At 36.6% G+C, this 13999-nt stretch overlaps 1 protein-coding gene across 1 annotated transcript in view; it reads right to left on the bottom strand.

Moving 5' to 3' along the window:
• The window catches only part of LRPPRC (leucine rich pentatricopeptide repeat containing), a 93385-nt gene that overhangs the window by 24055 nt on the left and 55331 nt on the right, over positions 1–13999 (bottom strand). The window contains exons 26-29 of the mRNA XM_074144521.1: positions 4835–4903; positions 4481–4571; positions 806–948; positions 588–675 (exon numbers count right to left, since the gene is read on the bottom strand). Coding sequence (XP_074000622.1) covers positions 588–675; positions 806–948; positions 4481–4571; positions 4835–4903 — 391 coding nt within the window. The remainder of the gene's footprint in view (positions 1–587; positions 676–805; positions 949–4480; positions 4572–4834; positions 4904–13999) is intronic.

Genomic DNA, 13999 nt, shown 5'->3' with positions numbered 1-13999 from the left:
ATCTTATTATTGAGACTCCAACAGCAGGGGCAAATTCAAAAATCTCTGAACAACTTCTTTTAATAGGTAATTGTCTTCCCATAAACATGTCTCGCTGTTTCACTTGATATTAATCTTTCTTCTCACTACGCTTCCCACATCTCACAGCATGAAACTTGTGACCAAACAGCTAGATTTTCTGGGAACCATAAAAAATGGTACTTTTAGCATCAATCCTGTACATAAGTTTAGTTTCTAGTGTGTAATGGATATATTTGAAAGTCTAGAACATGATGTTAACCCAACAGGATAAAGTGAACTATAGACCAGCAGTACTTCAGTAATTTTAAAACCGTCAGCTTCACCACAGACTGCCTTTCAAACATGCATTTTAAAGTCAGCATTTCCAATGACTTTTTAAATATTTTAGCATATCTTTCTCATATCAGCTTCTCAAGCAGAATACTGGCAGGTAACATTACCACGTACCTTTCCTAACATACTAGTGAACCAACAAAAAGCAGCAACAAGCATCTGTTGCTCTGCAGTTAATCAAAATCTTAAAAGTAATGCTGAAAGGGCAAGAAAACCAGCGGTTTTCAGTTTACCTTTTGCATTGTTTTTCTTGCAAAGCATCCTTATGTTTCTTTCTTCCCCATTAGAAGCCCTTAAACTTCTGGTCTCTTCATGTCTAACCTTTAAAACAAATTATTACAAAAAACATATTATTTACAAAAACTTACTGTAATGCTACCTGTTAACATTTTTCAATGCAAAGAAATATATTTAAAAGCATTGTTAGCTAGGAAAGTTAAACTCCAGTTACCTTAGGTACCTCAAATGGAACCACCTGACCATTTTTCTCAAGTATATCAGCCAGTAAGATAAGTGTTTTCTCACGAGGAACAACATTTTCTTCTTGAATTTTAGTCCAAACAGCTTCAGCCTTCTCCCAGTCACCGTTGTTCTCTGAAACAAGATTCAAATCTTCAGATAAAAGCACATTTAGAGTATATATAAATATCTAAAGTGATTCAAAAGAGGTATCTTTGGAAAATAATTCATCAATTAATCACGTACTTCTGCTTCATGCGATCAGCAACTTGAAAAAGTCTAAACTACTTTTAATATCACAGAGGACACCAGAAGATGCAAACACAAAAAAACCCCAAAGGGATCATACGAATTTTCAAACGAATGAGAAATTAACTCAAAAATATTGCAGAAGTTTCTCCTAGCTTTTCAGTTCTCATATTCTTGATTGTTAATTGTAAATATAATTAAAAAAATTTATAAATTATTACAGAACATTAACACTCCAAGGTACCACTTCTAAGTTCTATTCTGAAATTCTTGAAATGAAAACCTTTGGTTATGTTGCCACTGAGCTAGAGCACCTACATCCAAGAAGTTGCCCACTTTCAAGTCAAAGAAGTGTTCTAGGCCTTCAGGCTCTCGCTTTGTTATGAAAAAAATGCCTATCTGAAGACTGCAAAAGGTAAGATTTCTGAAAGAAAAAAACTTAATAAATGGCTACCAAATTCACAGAGTAATACAACTGCTTTCAACAAGAATAACAATTTATGTACCACTGTGCAACACCACAAACAAATAGAAAGCTGCACTTTGTGAAAGAAAATAGTTAATTACTATTTAACTACATAGAGCAGGTCATCAGAACAGCACTGACTTCTGGTTGTAGGTCCTACTCATAGCTACCTCACCCCAACATCTGCTAGCTGTAATCTGTTCGTTCCACAGTTTAATTCAGAACCCCAGAAATGTAGAGATGCAAGGCAAGAAGGCAGGGTCAGAAGGAGATGGAATAAATCATTCACATGGTGATATCTCAGCCTTTAACAGCAGCTCTTCAGATATCCTTCCACTGTTCAGTTCAAGAACTTCAGCAGTTCTCTAGCTCAGGCTCCACTGGACTAAGTCATAACACAAGGAAAAGCTGAAGCAGCCACCTGGAAGCAGCATGACACACTTGGATGTTCTCTAGAATTGTTATAAAGTTGATGTTTTGAAGTAGTATATACTATTTTGCAATGCAATACTGAAACATTACAGTGCGATGTTCTCTTCTTTCCAGGAGCAGCATCGGTTTAGGAAAACACATGGATATGTAACCGGGCTGGTGCAAGATCCAAGCCCCCATTTCAACAAGGTTCTGGCATCACTTCAGCTTTTTAGAAGCAGCAGCAAACTTGGTGACTACCCTAAGTCAAATAAAATGATTGGTTTTAAGGACTAAATACTGGATATAACATTTTAATAAAGATTATTATGGCAGTTAACAGAGTAGAACAGAGAGTATCTTAACTTTTTTTTCCATGTATTTGTCCCTGTGTTTCATAGAATCATAGAATGGTTCAGGTTGCAAGGGACCTTAAAGATCATCGAGTTCCAACCCTCCTGCCATGGGCAGGGACACCTCCCACTAGACCAGGTTGCTCAAAGTCCCAAGTTTGACACTTGTTAGGCCACATCTAGAGTACTATGTCCAGTTTTGGGCTTCACAATTATAAAAGATTCACAATTTGGGCTTCACAATTATAAAAGCAAATTCAGCCATCAAGACAGACAGAGGGGCAGAGCAGATCAAGTAAGAGACGAAGTCAAAGAAGATGAATTTTGGGCAGCCTGGAGAAGGGCAGGCTAACAGGGGATCTAATTGCTGTCTTCAATTACCTGACAGTTACAGAGAAGAGCAAGTCAGTCTCTCCTTGGAAGTGTACAGCAAAGGATGAAAGGTGATGGTTAAAAGTTGCAGCAATGGAGTATCTGAGGATCATCAAACCCTGGAACGGGTTGCCGAGGGAGGCTGTTTGATTTCCACCCTCGAAGGCACTCAAAACTTTACTAGGCAAGGCCATGATCTGATCTAACTTTGAAGCTGTTCTAGCTCTGGGAAAAGACTATGCCTAAAACTCCTGAGGCTCTCTCCAGTATAAATTATTCTGTGATTCTACAAAACCAAATGCATTGTTTTCAACATTTTTGATCACAGCTTGGATTAGATGGTAAAGTCCTTTTTTGTACGCTTAAAATAGATCTGAAGTTGTGGCCTGGGTGCCCAATGACAACTCTCTCCTGTGAGTGTGCATGGGGCAGCTTTGATAGATAATCTAAGATGGTCGAAAGCAGGAATGTGCATGGTTTTTTTTCTTTTATGGTGACAGAGACCCACAAACGTTTTCCACTTCCTTGAATAGACAGAATTGGTTTTGTCTTTTGAAAGAAGACTGAAGATTTTGCATGACAGAACTGGATAAATTGTATCTTCCTAGATTCTCTTCCTAGCAGGCACAGTGTCAGACTCAGTCACCGCCAGAGGTGAGCAGGATGAGTGGAGAAATAGGAAGGCTCTCTCCCTGTTGAGACAAGATTGCTTTTCAGACCTACTTGATTTTTGATGGTGAACCACTATGTGCAAAGGCAGGACTGGGCAACACTACAGTTCAGTTTTGAAGCTTTCTGAGGCTGTTCAGGAAGTTAAAAGCAACAAAGTTCTCAAGGGGTCTTTGGTCTTTTTTTTTTTTTTTGGTGGAAGTACTCATCTCTTCTGCTTGTGCTAAGTGCAATGGGGAAGAAGCCCCTTTTATTACCACATGAAAAGAAAAAGAGGGTTCAAATAGTGTTTTATTTAGTATTAAAACACCACTAGTTCTAATCAACCAAAAATAGACATGGAGAAAGCCTAAAATTACTTCAAGCTCAAATGCAAGTTTTCCCTTGACCAAATATATCAAATTGCTGTAATGGCTCATTAATATATATACACATTACAGAAGTACACAGGAATCCCTGTGATGCTTTTTTTTTTTATGTTCCAATTTATTATTTAGTGCTCCACATCCAATCTTAACACAAAATGCTTTTTCAAGACTTTAAAATAACTAGAACTGAAATTTCCGGAAATGTTTATTATGCATAATACAGTACAATACATTGAATAACAAAACCAGCACAGACTGGAAAATACAGAAAAGATGAAAAACACTATACATACAACCTACACTAAGTCTATAGCATAGAAATGAACTTGCAATTTTAAAAACTGTTCAATTGCTATAAATGATGCAAGAGTTGGGTTGTAGCTGGTGAAGAATTGGTAGATTTAAAAAAATAAAATAAAATGCACCTTTCGGAACCAGGTCCAATTACAGGAGACTCCAGATCCTTATCAGTTACGAAGATACAACAGATAAGCAGTTTTTCTTCTTTAAGCATATTAAAAACCAAAACAGAGTAAACTTTCAAATTAGGACACAAGACCATAGCACGGATTGGAAGACTTGTACTATGTAATTTCTATGTAAGTGTTGAGGTCTGCAGGTAAAAAACCTGTACTCTCTCCCCAGAAAGATGCCTCAGAAATGGTATCCAGGCAAACTGCACATCAGGATAAAATTCCTCTCCAATTCAGGTTTATTTCCTGTCTTCATTCACAAAAGAAAACAGATTACAACATGAAAACGATCACAAGTTCACTTACCACACAACTGAAGCAGGTAGTAGTACATCTCATCTCTATCACATTCAAATAGATTTTGAGTTAATTCTACCAAGTGTTCCAAAGTCTCCATCTTTAAAAAGAAAGAACAACATAGTTGTACCTCAGCCAAAGAATTATTTTTCTATACATGTGCACTTACATTCTGTGTGCACTCAGCTAAAATAATATTTCTGTTTAAGTATAGACCAGCATTTACACAGAGCATTAAGTTCACCTCATCAGCCTGTCACACATCCTTTCACAAACATAAAAATCAAGCAATGAAATATTTCAAAACAGGTTTTCTTGGAATATAATGACAGTTACACAGAAGACATCATACAAGCCACATACCTGATTACTTGATATACACTTTTTTGCAAACCACTGCAACCTTCCAGAGTGTGCTCTCAAGCCAGGAGTCTGTAAAATATTTCCAGAAGAAACACATTACTTCATATAGAACATTCTAAGGAAAGTAAACACAATACATGTACTCATAACAAAAGCTTATAGCTTTTGTTTGTTTTTTGAAACATGAATGAGACTACACCTCACAAACAATCAAGTTCGGTTGCATTCATGAGACTTAAAAATTGCAGTCATTTTATTCAAGACATTTTCCTTTTTGCCGAGAGTTGATTTAAAACACATTTTAGATGAACTGAAGTGTTAAATAATTTCTATCCCCACAGTAATAGAGTATTCTTGCTATTACCCAGGGTAATCATTTGTATTACTCATGGTTGAGAAATACACCAAATGTTTCCAAACTCTCTTCACACAATGAAATGTTCACATTCATCACCCACTGCATGTCTTAGCAACTAGAAAACCATGGCTCTCAACCGAAATACCACCATCTGGTACCCTTTCTCTGCTACAACTATTAATACCTAAAAACAACAGTGTGTTTAGATATAAAACAATAGTGTATTTAGATACTGACTTCTCCTGCTCAATAAGAAAAACAGGAACTTACAGAGCAGTAACTGTTACATCCGTAATGTGCAGGTGCCAGATACACCATATGTAAAGGCAACTCCTGCTCCAGAACAGAGCAAAGGCTTACTCTTAAGCATGTGTACATGGAGGAACTTGTGTATAATAGTTAATTCGCCATTCTTTCTGTTCTTAATTTTCCCAGGTTTGATGAGCCTTTGCTTATTCATTCCTTTGTTGTTTCGAGGGGTCTACAGCTGAAGAATACACATTCTCAAAAAGGTTTCAATCCTTGGAAACTCCACCTGGTACAGACTACCACACTGTGCCGAGACAATAATCAAAATATCTGTTCTTCCACTTTAAATGCATTCTTAAACAAACAGCAAAATTCAAATTTTTAAAGAAACATGTTACAGGCATGCCAGTACTTATGTTTGATGTATCTAAAAAAATTGTATAAAAAACCTGCGTGCAAAGCACCCACCTTTTTCACCTTCTACCCTTCCCTCCCACAGAGTACTTGAATTTGCTTGCTTTATACTCTCTTGTTTTAGCACAAGGATCATTTATAGAGAGAACTCTGCTCTTAATTTTAGGAGTCCAGATTGACATTAATACAGCTCAAAAGTGATTGCAAGGAAATGCCTGTTCATTCCTACAGAGAAATATGTGTTTTGACTCTCGAAGGCTTTTTAGCTGTTAATATGATAAGTCTCTACTGTTTAAATGTGAAGGGCAACTTCCAAAATTTAAACCCCCACTCCACACAAAAGAGGCAGTTTGAACAAAAAGCTGTGAGAAATTTTGAATCTCATTTCCAAAACAGTGGAAACAATTACCACTGTAAAAGTCAATTTACTGTCTTTTTTAAACACAGATAATTTCCTTTTCCTGTATTCTCCAAGTGCAGAATTATTACCATTACATCTTTCTGAAATAACTGAGCATACATCAGGAAACCAGCATGCAAAACTTCAGTGAAAACCATTAAAATTTGCTAAATAGATAGGGAAGAGTGTTCTGCAGAATAAACCTTAGGCTGTATAATCCTACCAATCATCCAAACCATTTTATGCAATCATTGTAAGGTTTTTAAAACACAGGATGTTAACCTCACAGTTCTTCAACATGGAGCATCTTCTCTATGTATGTAACTGTACTGTAGAAATACTCTCAACCCAAGAGGTTACAGAAAAATAGTGGTTTCTCAAGTATTCAAAAGTGGTATATATAAAGACAGTTTTGCTTTCCAGGTTACTCGCTTCCCAATTAGTGTTTGGGTTTTTTTCTCCACAGTTATTTATGTTTATAGGTACCTATTTCAGTGCTTAAGAGCTACCAAGCAGTTTCACATAAGATATGCTGAAAACTAAGTCAAGAATTAACATCTTATACAACAGGCTCTTGAAAATGAAAAAGAAAAAAAAGTATGTTGCCTGCATTTGTAGCTAATCCTCTTTAGGACATGGTAAAATTCAAATGCTGAATTCACTTACAACTTCCAATATCATTGCTGATCCGAATGCCAATGAACTCCACAGCTCCAAAGCTACAAACTTTTTATAGTAAATCCTTTCCTGTTCAGAAATGATTGATGTGTCTGTCACTACAAGGACAGCTGAGTTATACAACAGATATCCTTGTGTTTCATTTTGAAATTGAGAAGTGTTTTCACATACTGCAGGTCTCAATCATCAAAAGAACATCTAGGTCAGATTAACTAAATCTCCAGGGCTTGCCTGATAGTCCATATTTGTAGCTTATCCCTTACCATCTCAGGGAATTTTAAACATTGCATTTAGCAGGAAGCAGACTTTCTACAATACTGCAGACTAAAATACAGAATAAAAACTGCAATTAATGAAAAAAATTAAATAAAAACCTGTTACTCTAATTACTCTTCCCAAATTCCCATTTACTATTTTGATTTGCTTGTTTCAATGGACTGAAAAAAAGAAACCCCCCAAAACTATTACAGTGTTAGTGTTTTGTTGGGTTTTAAAAAATTTTTTGAAGACATTCACTGCTTTAAAGAATGAAACAACTCTTGAGAGTCTCAAACAATTCACACTGCATATAAAGTAAACATGGAGGTTTTCTGGCTTTTACATTCTCTTGGAATAAAACAGTTGTACTGTACCAAACCAAAGGTTCATCTGGCTTGTTATCCTCTCCCTAACAGTCCCTATAGGAGACTATAAAATGACAGAAAACCCAGCAATACTTCCCACTTAGTGTTCTTCCACTCTCCAACTACCTGAGGTTCAGTGGGTCACACTGTTTCTAGTAAGTGATTTCTCCTCCATGAACTTTTCTGGTTGCCCCTGGAACCCTGGAAGGATTATTATTCACAAGAACTTTTAGCAAAGGGTTGCTACAACTACCTTTTGCAGAAAACAACCCAAATACTATCACTTTTTGTTTGTTTTCAGTCTAGCTTCTACTACCTTCATTTGAAGGCCCTAGATTTTGGATTGGAAGACAATGTGCAATTGATTTCTCTTTATCCTCTCCATTTCATATTAATTTAATGAGTGATATATATAATAATTCCCCGTTTCACTGTTTCTTCTACAGACTAAGCAGAACTCACCTTAGTCATATCTCCCATAGAAACCATTCCATACTTTTGATCGCATTTGTTATTATCTTTCTGAGGCTCAACATACAACCCTACACTAATTTACTAATGGATTCACACACAGAAAACTAACTAGAAAATATACTGCATCTTCAGAAGAACTCTTGCCAAGCAGCACTCAAAAATCATGTGAATGCAACAATCCTAACACACTGAAAGCCTTCGATTTATTCTCCTCCTTCCTAGAACCAGTCACTTCAGACAGGTGATTGAAGGGGTCTGATCACCAGAAAAACCTTTTCTGTACTAACATTTTTAGTTGAGCTAATTTCTACCTATTACAGCTGAAAGGAAACAGATTGTCTGGGAAAACACTGACCTGTCAAGAGAGCAATCTATTCGATGCTTTCCCAGATTTTTATATAATGACAGAAATATTAAAGTTTTGTTTACATTAGCGTTCTGTAATTGTTACAGCTAATAGACCAATACTTTTTTTTACTTTAAAAAAATCCTCTTTAAAAAAGTTAAGTAATTTACAGAAGACATATGGAAAATACTTATTTACTTCTCACTACTTGCCTAAAGCAACCTTTTTCTCTTTAAACACAGAACTTGCTTACAGAGGAAAACCACAAAAAACAACACACAGACTAGAAACCCTGTGGTATTGTTCAAACAGAAGACTTTCAGAAAACTAAGAGCTGAAAATGTCCCAAGCCAGTTCCACTTTTGCTATAGCTGGCTTAGGATGCATTATCATTTAAAAGTCAGGAGTATTTTTCATTTGGCACATACGTGACATGCGATGGATTACTCTTTTGTTTTAACCTTCTAACATTGCACTTCCACAAATTACTACTGTGCACTGGTGGCAAAATAATTGTTACGTATTCTGGACAACTTTTTCTAGCCTTTCATGGTGTAACTGCACCAATTCTAATCATTCAAGTTTAACTCTACACTCTTCCAGTGTTTTCTTCTAAATTCTTACATTTTCTTCCCAAAATTAAATCTTTCTTAGAGAAACAGTTCTACTATAATCACCAATCTGAACATATTGGAAAGAAACAGCCAAATTTTATACAAGTCATCCATGCTGCACTTTTTGATGGTATTTTTTTGACCGGTAGATTCATTCATTCCTCTCTCTGCAGCTGAAAAAGCCAGTAATACTAAGAGACAGATAATGCTGCTAAAGGAAGAAGAATGTTTCATGATGAGTTACATCAACAGCCATAACAGACTTATGTTACCAGTACCAGAACCAGTTACTGAGATTTAGATGCCAAAGCAATGTCTTGCAAGAAAACGCTTTACTTCTCCAAAGAGACAGCCTTGAACAGACAGCTATAAGAACTGATGTATGTCATTTCTAACAGCTTTCTCTAACATAAGCATCAGTGGAAACAGAACATTTGATGGGAAGTCCTTAATTCAAAGACAGATTTTTCCCTGATTCCACAAAAATGTCTATGAAAATCTCACAAATTCCATGCAGGTTCAGTGAAGCCTGGGATATTTTGGCATGGCAGCTTACTTGAGCAAAGTTTTTTACAACATAAACACTGCATGCTATGCTTGAATCTTCCCCTGTGTTAAAACTCTTGGCAGAAGTCCTCACTTCTACTAAGCAGCAGGTGTACCGGTGAATCAGAAAGTTAAAAGAATATGCAGATATAAAGTTTTTGTACCTTACGTAGCCATCTAAATCTCCTTGATAGACAGATGGTTAAAATGATCTTACACCTCTATGGTTGCATCTTATTAAATATTCCTTACAACTAATGCATTGCTATTTGAAGGTTTCAAAAAATACCAAGTAAAACATTTACATTAAGGTTTTCTTAAAATAATCTTAAATCTGTGTTCATATCTATGAAACAAGTATACCACTTTGCTGTATTTCTTTCATTACAATTTTATAGCATAATGCAAGAGAAGTAGCATAGGGCGACAGACCGAAAATACCGATGATTGTTTTGATTATGTGCTCTGAACATAACGACTTTTATGCAATAGCCCAGAAGTTTATAAAAGATGCAGCTTTAAAGACTGAGGGATCTGAAAATATTCTGTGCATCAAAAAGCATCTTTCCTGTTGCAATCATATCAGCTATCTAATCAAACACATTACTTCTCTCTAGCTTAGCTTTTCTTTAAGTCATTGTACTACCAGGATAACACCAGAGCTACATAGGCACGTGGCAGGCAATGGAAGGAATATTTTATCTACAAGTTCATTTTCCACCTTGAAAGAAGTTTAGCTCTTGTGGATTTCAAAAATGGTTTCTTTGGTGATGGCACGGAAAGTTATCCTCATTCACTTCATTCTTTCTAAACAAAAGAAAACCTTGAGAACTGCTCAGAACTAAGATGAGATTTCTCTAAAAAAAATATATTTTTTTTGCTTTTGATCTTTGTAAGCAATTTTGCCCAGAAATAAATAGAACCCATAAATAAAACACAACCCAACCTTTGTAATGAACTTCTTATTAAAGAAATCACTATCTGAAACACCCAGACACTTGCACAACTTTTGGGGCAAGGGATAACTGTATGAAAGCTTGAATTATATGTACCTTCAATTTGACTATTTTTCATGTTTGATAATGAGAGCAAGTACTCTACTGCAACACCAGACTTCTGAAAATTATGACTTCTTCCACTGCAAGTTATGCCCTCAAAATCTACTTAATTATGGTGTATTTGGTAATTTATTTGCACTACCTGATATTTAATGAAAGACATAAATGGACACAGACACATGTCTACATACTTATCCTCCCCGAGTCTCCTGTTGGGAGTGATTACAATTCAAGTTCATGCTCTCCTTTCTGCCTATCCTACAATCACCTAAGGCAGCAACTATGTATTAGCAACTAATTATTAACTAACTATTAGCAACTGCTTTATATTAGGCAGACATTGAAAATACATAAGGAAATCTGATTATTTTCCTAAAATAACAAAATTAAAATAGGAAAGAGTTTTACAACTTTAACATTACTCATGACAACTGAGACAGATGTATGTTCAAGTACTGTGGGAATATTCTACACTTACCAGTAAAATTTCCAGCAGAAATTATGAAGTATTATTATAAAAAAAAAAACATCATTAGACAGTAAGAGAACTTCCCAACAATAATCACACTGGAAGAAAAGGTAACAAAAATATACAAAACTCCTGCTCAAAACAAAATCCTTAAGAATGTTCTAGACTCTTAACTGGGCACAAATTTGCTCCTTGCATTGGAATGTGGTTTTATGTTGTGTGATGAATGACAGAAGCATTATAAAACTCAGTAGTATCTTCCCTCTAACACAAAGCCCCTGGAGCTAAGAAAGGACGTGCAGCTCTTACCATGATCCCGCATTCCAAACACATTACCCTCCCCCTTTCTGGAAGGAATTTGTTCAGTAGTCATCTCCTTTACCAAATGTAGTTATTTGAAACATATTCATTTGGTTTCTTTTAAGAAAGTAGTATTTAGGAACTTCTAAATAATGTGCACTGAACTAGTAAGCAGCCACTTTTTTGTTAACCCACACATACACGTGCACATATGCATCAACACAAAATCCAGCTTCGCTAATAGCTGTATCAGAGTCCAGTTTCATAAGGAGAAGTAATGCTTTTATTAGACTAATAGGACTCAATAGTAAGAAAAAAAAATAATCTTTTCTTGTAATTATAGGGCTTGCGTGCCTAAAAGCTTTTCATCCTTTTCCCTCCCTCTCAGTTGTATACAGTTACTCTAATAAAAGCTATTACACCCCCTACAAACTACTCCCCAATCTCAGACCACCGGTATCTAATAAAATTTGCATTCAACGTTCACAAACACTTAAAATATGTTCTAATCACCTCCACTCTTTTCTTAACAGGACCAGAAAATAGGTCTTTGTAGGTAAATTCAAACACTAGAGATACCCATCATTAAATTACACATTTAAAAAACCCCTAAATCCTGCTGTCACAGATTGAGAAAGCATCTTCTCCAGCATAAAATCAGCAAGACTCAATTTTATGATGTAGACTCTTAAAAAAAGCAATCTGGATGAAAGAAGGTTGTAATCTCTCAATATCAAGTAGAAATATTCTCATTGTTTTTATGGTAGATTAAATCCAATGGCAACTGGTATATTGAGGTCTGCTGACAGTGGATGTCACAATTCTTTGCTTAAATCTATTTACCTCCTGAATTAACTTGACATCTGTTGATAGATATATTCCTGTACACTAAAGTCACCCAAAACAGTTCTTTTGTCAGGTCTTGAATTTCAGCAGCAAATGCTTTTTTTTATCTATTCACATTGGAACACATTTCATTAAAGTATTTCACAACAATTTGTCCCTCAATTCTTCACATAAATGTCTTGAGATGTGTGAGATATGATATATGTAACTACTAAATATAAACGATATATTTAGTATGAGAGCAGAAGATGAGCAAAGCATCACACTCAATTAAAATTTCGTTAAAGAATACTGAAGCCATGCACTATGCATTGCCATTTTCAAGGGAGATTCCTCTTCTGGTAGCAAACTTGCACAGGTCAGTCTTCTACTAAAAAATTTTGCCATAAAGTTCTGAAATCTTTCCCTGTATCCTAAATGCAGCAATCCTTCTCTTAGTAGTTTTACTAGAAATGAAGACTAACAGAGCAGAAATAAGAGCTTTTATTCTTCCCCTGAGGGAACAATTTTAATTTAACAGCTGATGCGATTTGATCTATAAAGATTTCAAGAAGTATCTGTCAAACAACAAAAAACAGTTGAATATGTGTACCAACTTCTAGTTCCTGTCAGAAGAGTCCACAAGCTCCTAACTAAAAATGCCAGTGACCTGATACCCTTTTGTAATCTGGTGCTTGTTTTGTTTTTTTTTACAGAGGTATTTTGCTGTCCAATGAAATATAGTTTAAGGTGTAATGATTTTATCAGTACTGTGCAGAAACGGATACACCACCAGTTTAAAACCTTGCATACTTTAGTCACTAGGTGTAAAGCATTCATTTCTACTTCATGAAGCGTTCATACTTCTACTTCATAAACATGGTTTAGACTTTTGCTAAGCAGATTCATAGAAGAGCTTGCTTGAACCTCTGGGCAGGACTACTGTTGCAGTACTTAATGCTATCCAAGTGCAAGGTTCTGCACATGGGTTAGGGCAATCCCAAGTACAAATACAGGTTGAGTGGAGAATGGATTGAGGGGAGCCCTGAGGAGAAAGACTTGGGGGTGTTGGTTGATGAGAAGCTCAACATGAGCCAGCAATGTGTGCTGGCAGCCCAGAAAGCCAACCGCACCCTGGGCTGCATCAAAAGAAGTGTGGCCAGAAGGATGAGGGAAGTGATTTGGCCCCTCTGCTCTGCTCTAGTGAGACCCCACCTGGAGTATTGCATCCAGCTCTGGGGACCCCAACATAAGAAGGACATGGACCTGTCAGTGTGGGTCCAGAGGAGGGCCATGAAGATGATTCAGAGGGCCGAAGCACCTCTCCTATGAAGACAGGCTTAATCTAGAGGCAGACTGTTCATCAAAAGAGATGAGGTTGTTCAGACTGGAGAAGAGAAGGCTCTAGGGAGACCGTACAGCAGTTTTCCAGTACTTAAAGGGGGCCTACAGGAAAGATGGGGAGGGACTCTTTTATCAGGGAGAATAGCAATAGGACAAGGGGATAACAGTTTTAAACTGAAAGAGGGGAGATTTAAATTAGATACGAGAAAGAAATTCTTTCCTGTGAGGGTGGTGAGGCACCGGAACAGGTTGCCCAGAGAAGCTGTGGATGTCCCATCCCTGGCAGTGTTCAAGGCCAGGCTGGATGGGGCTTTGAGCAACCTGGTCTAGTGGGAGGTGTCCCTGCCCATGGCAGGGGGGTTGGAACTCGATGATCTTTAAGGTCCCTTCCAACCCAAAACATTCTACGATTCTAAGTCCTATAACTCTACCAGAAAGAGCCAAGCATGGGCACAGGCTAAATTACA

Source organism: Numenius arquata, chromosome 2, assembly GCF_964106895.1.
Source record: "Numenius arquata chromosome 2, bNumArq3.hap1.1, whole genome shotgun sequence".
Lineage (NCBI taxonomy): Eukaryota > Metazoa > Chordata > Aves > Charadriiformes > Scolopacidae > Numenius > Numenius arquata.
This window is presented reverse-complemented; position numbering and strand designations above follow the sequence as displayed.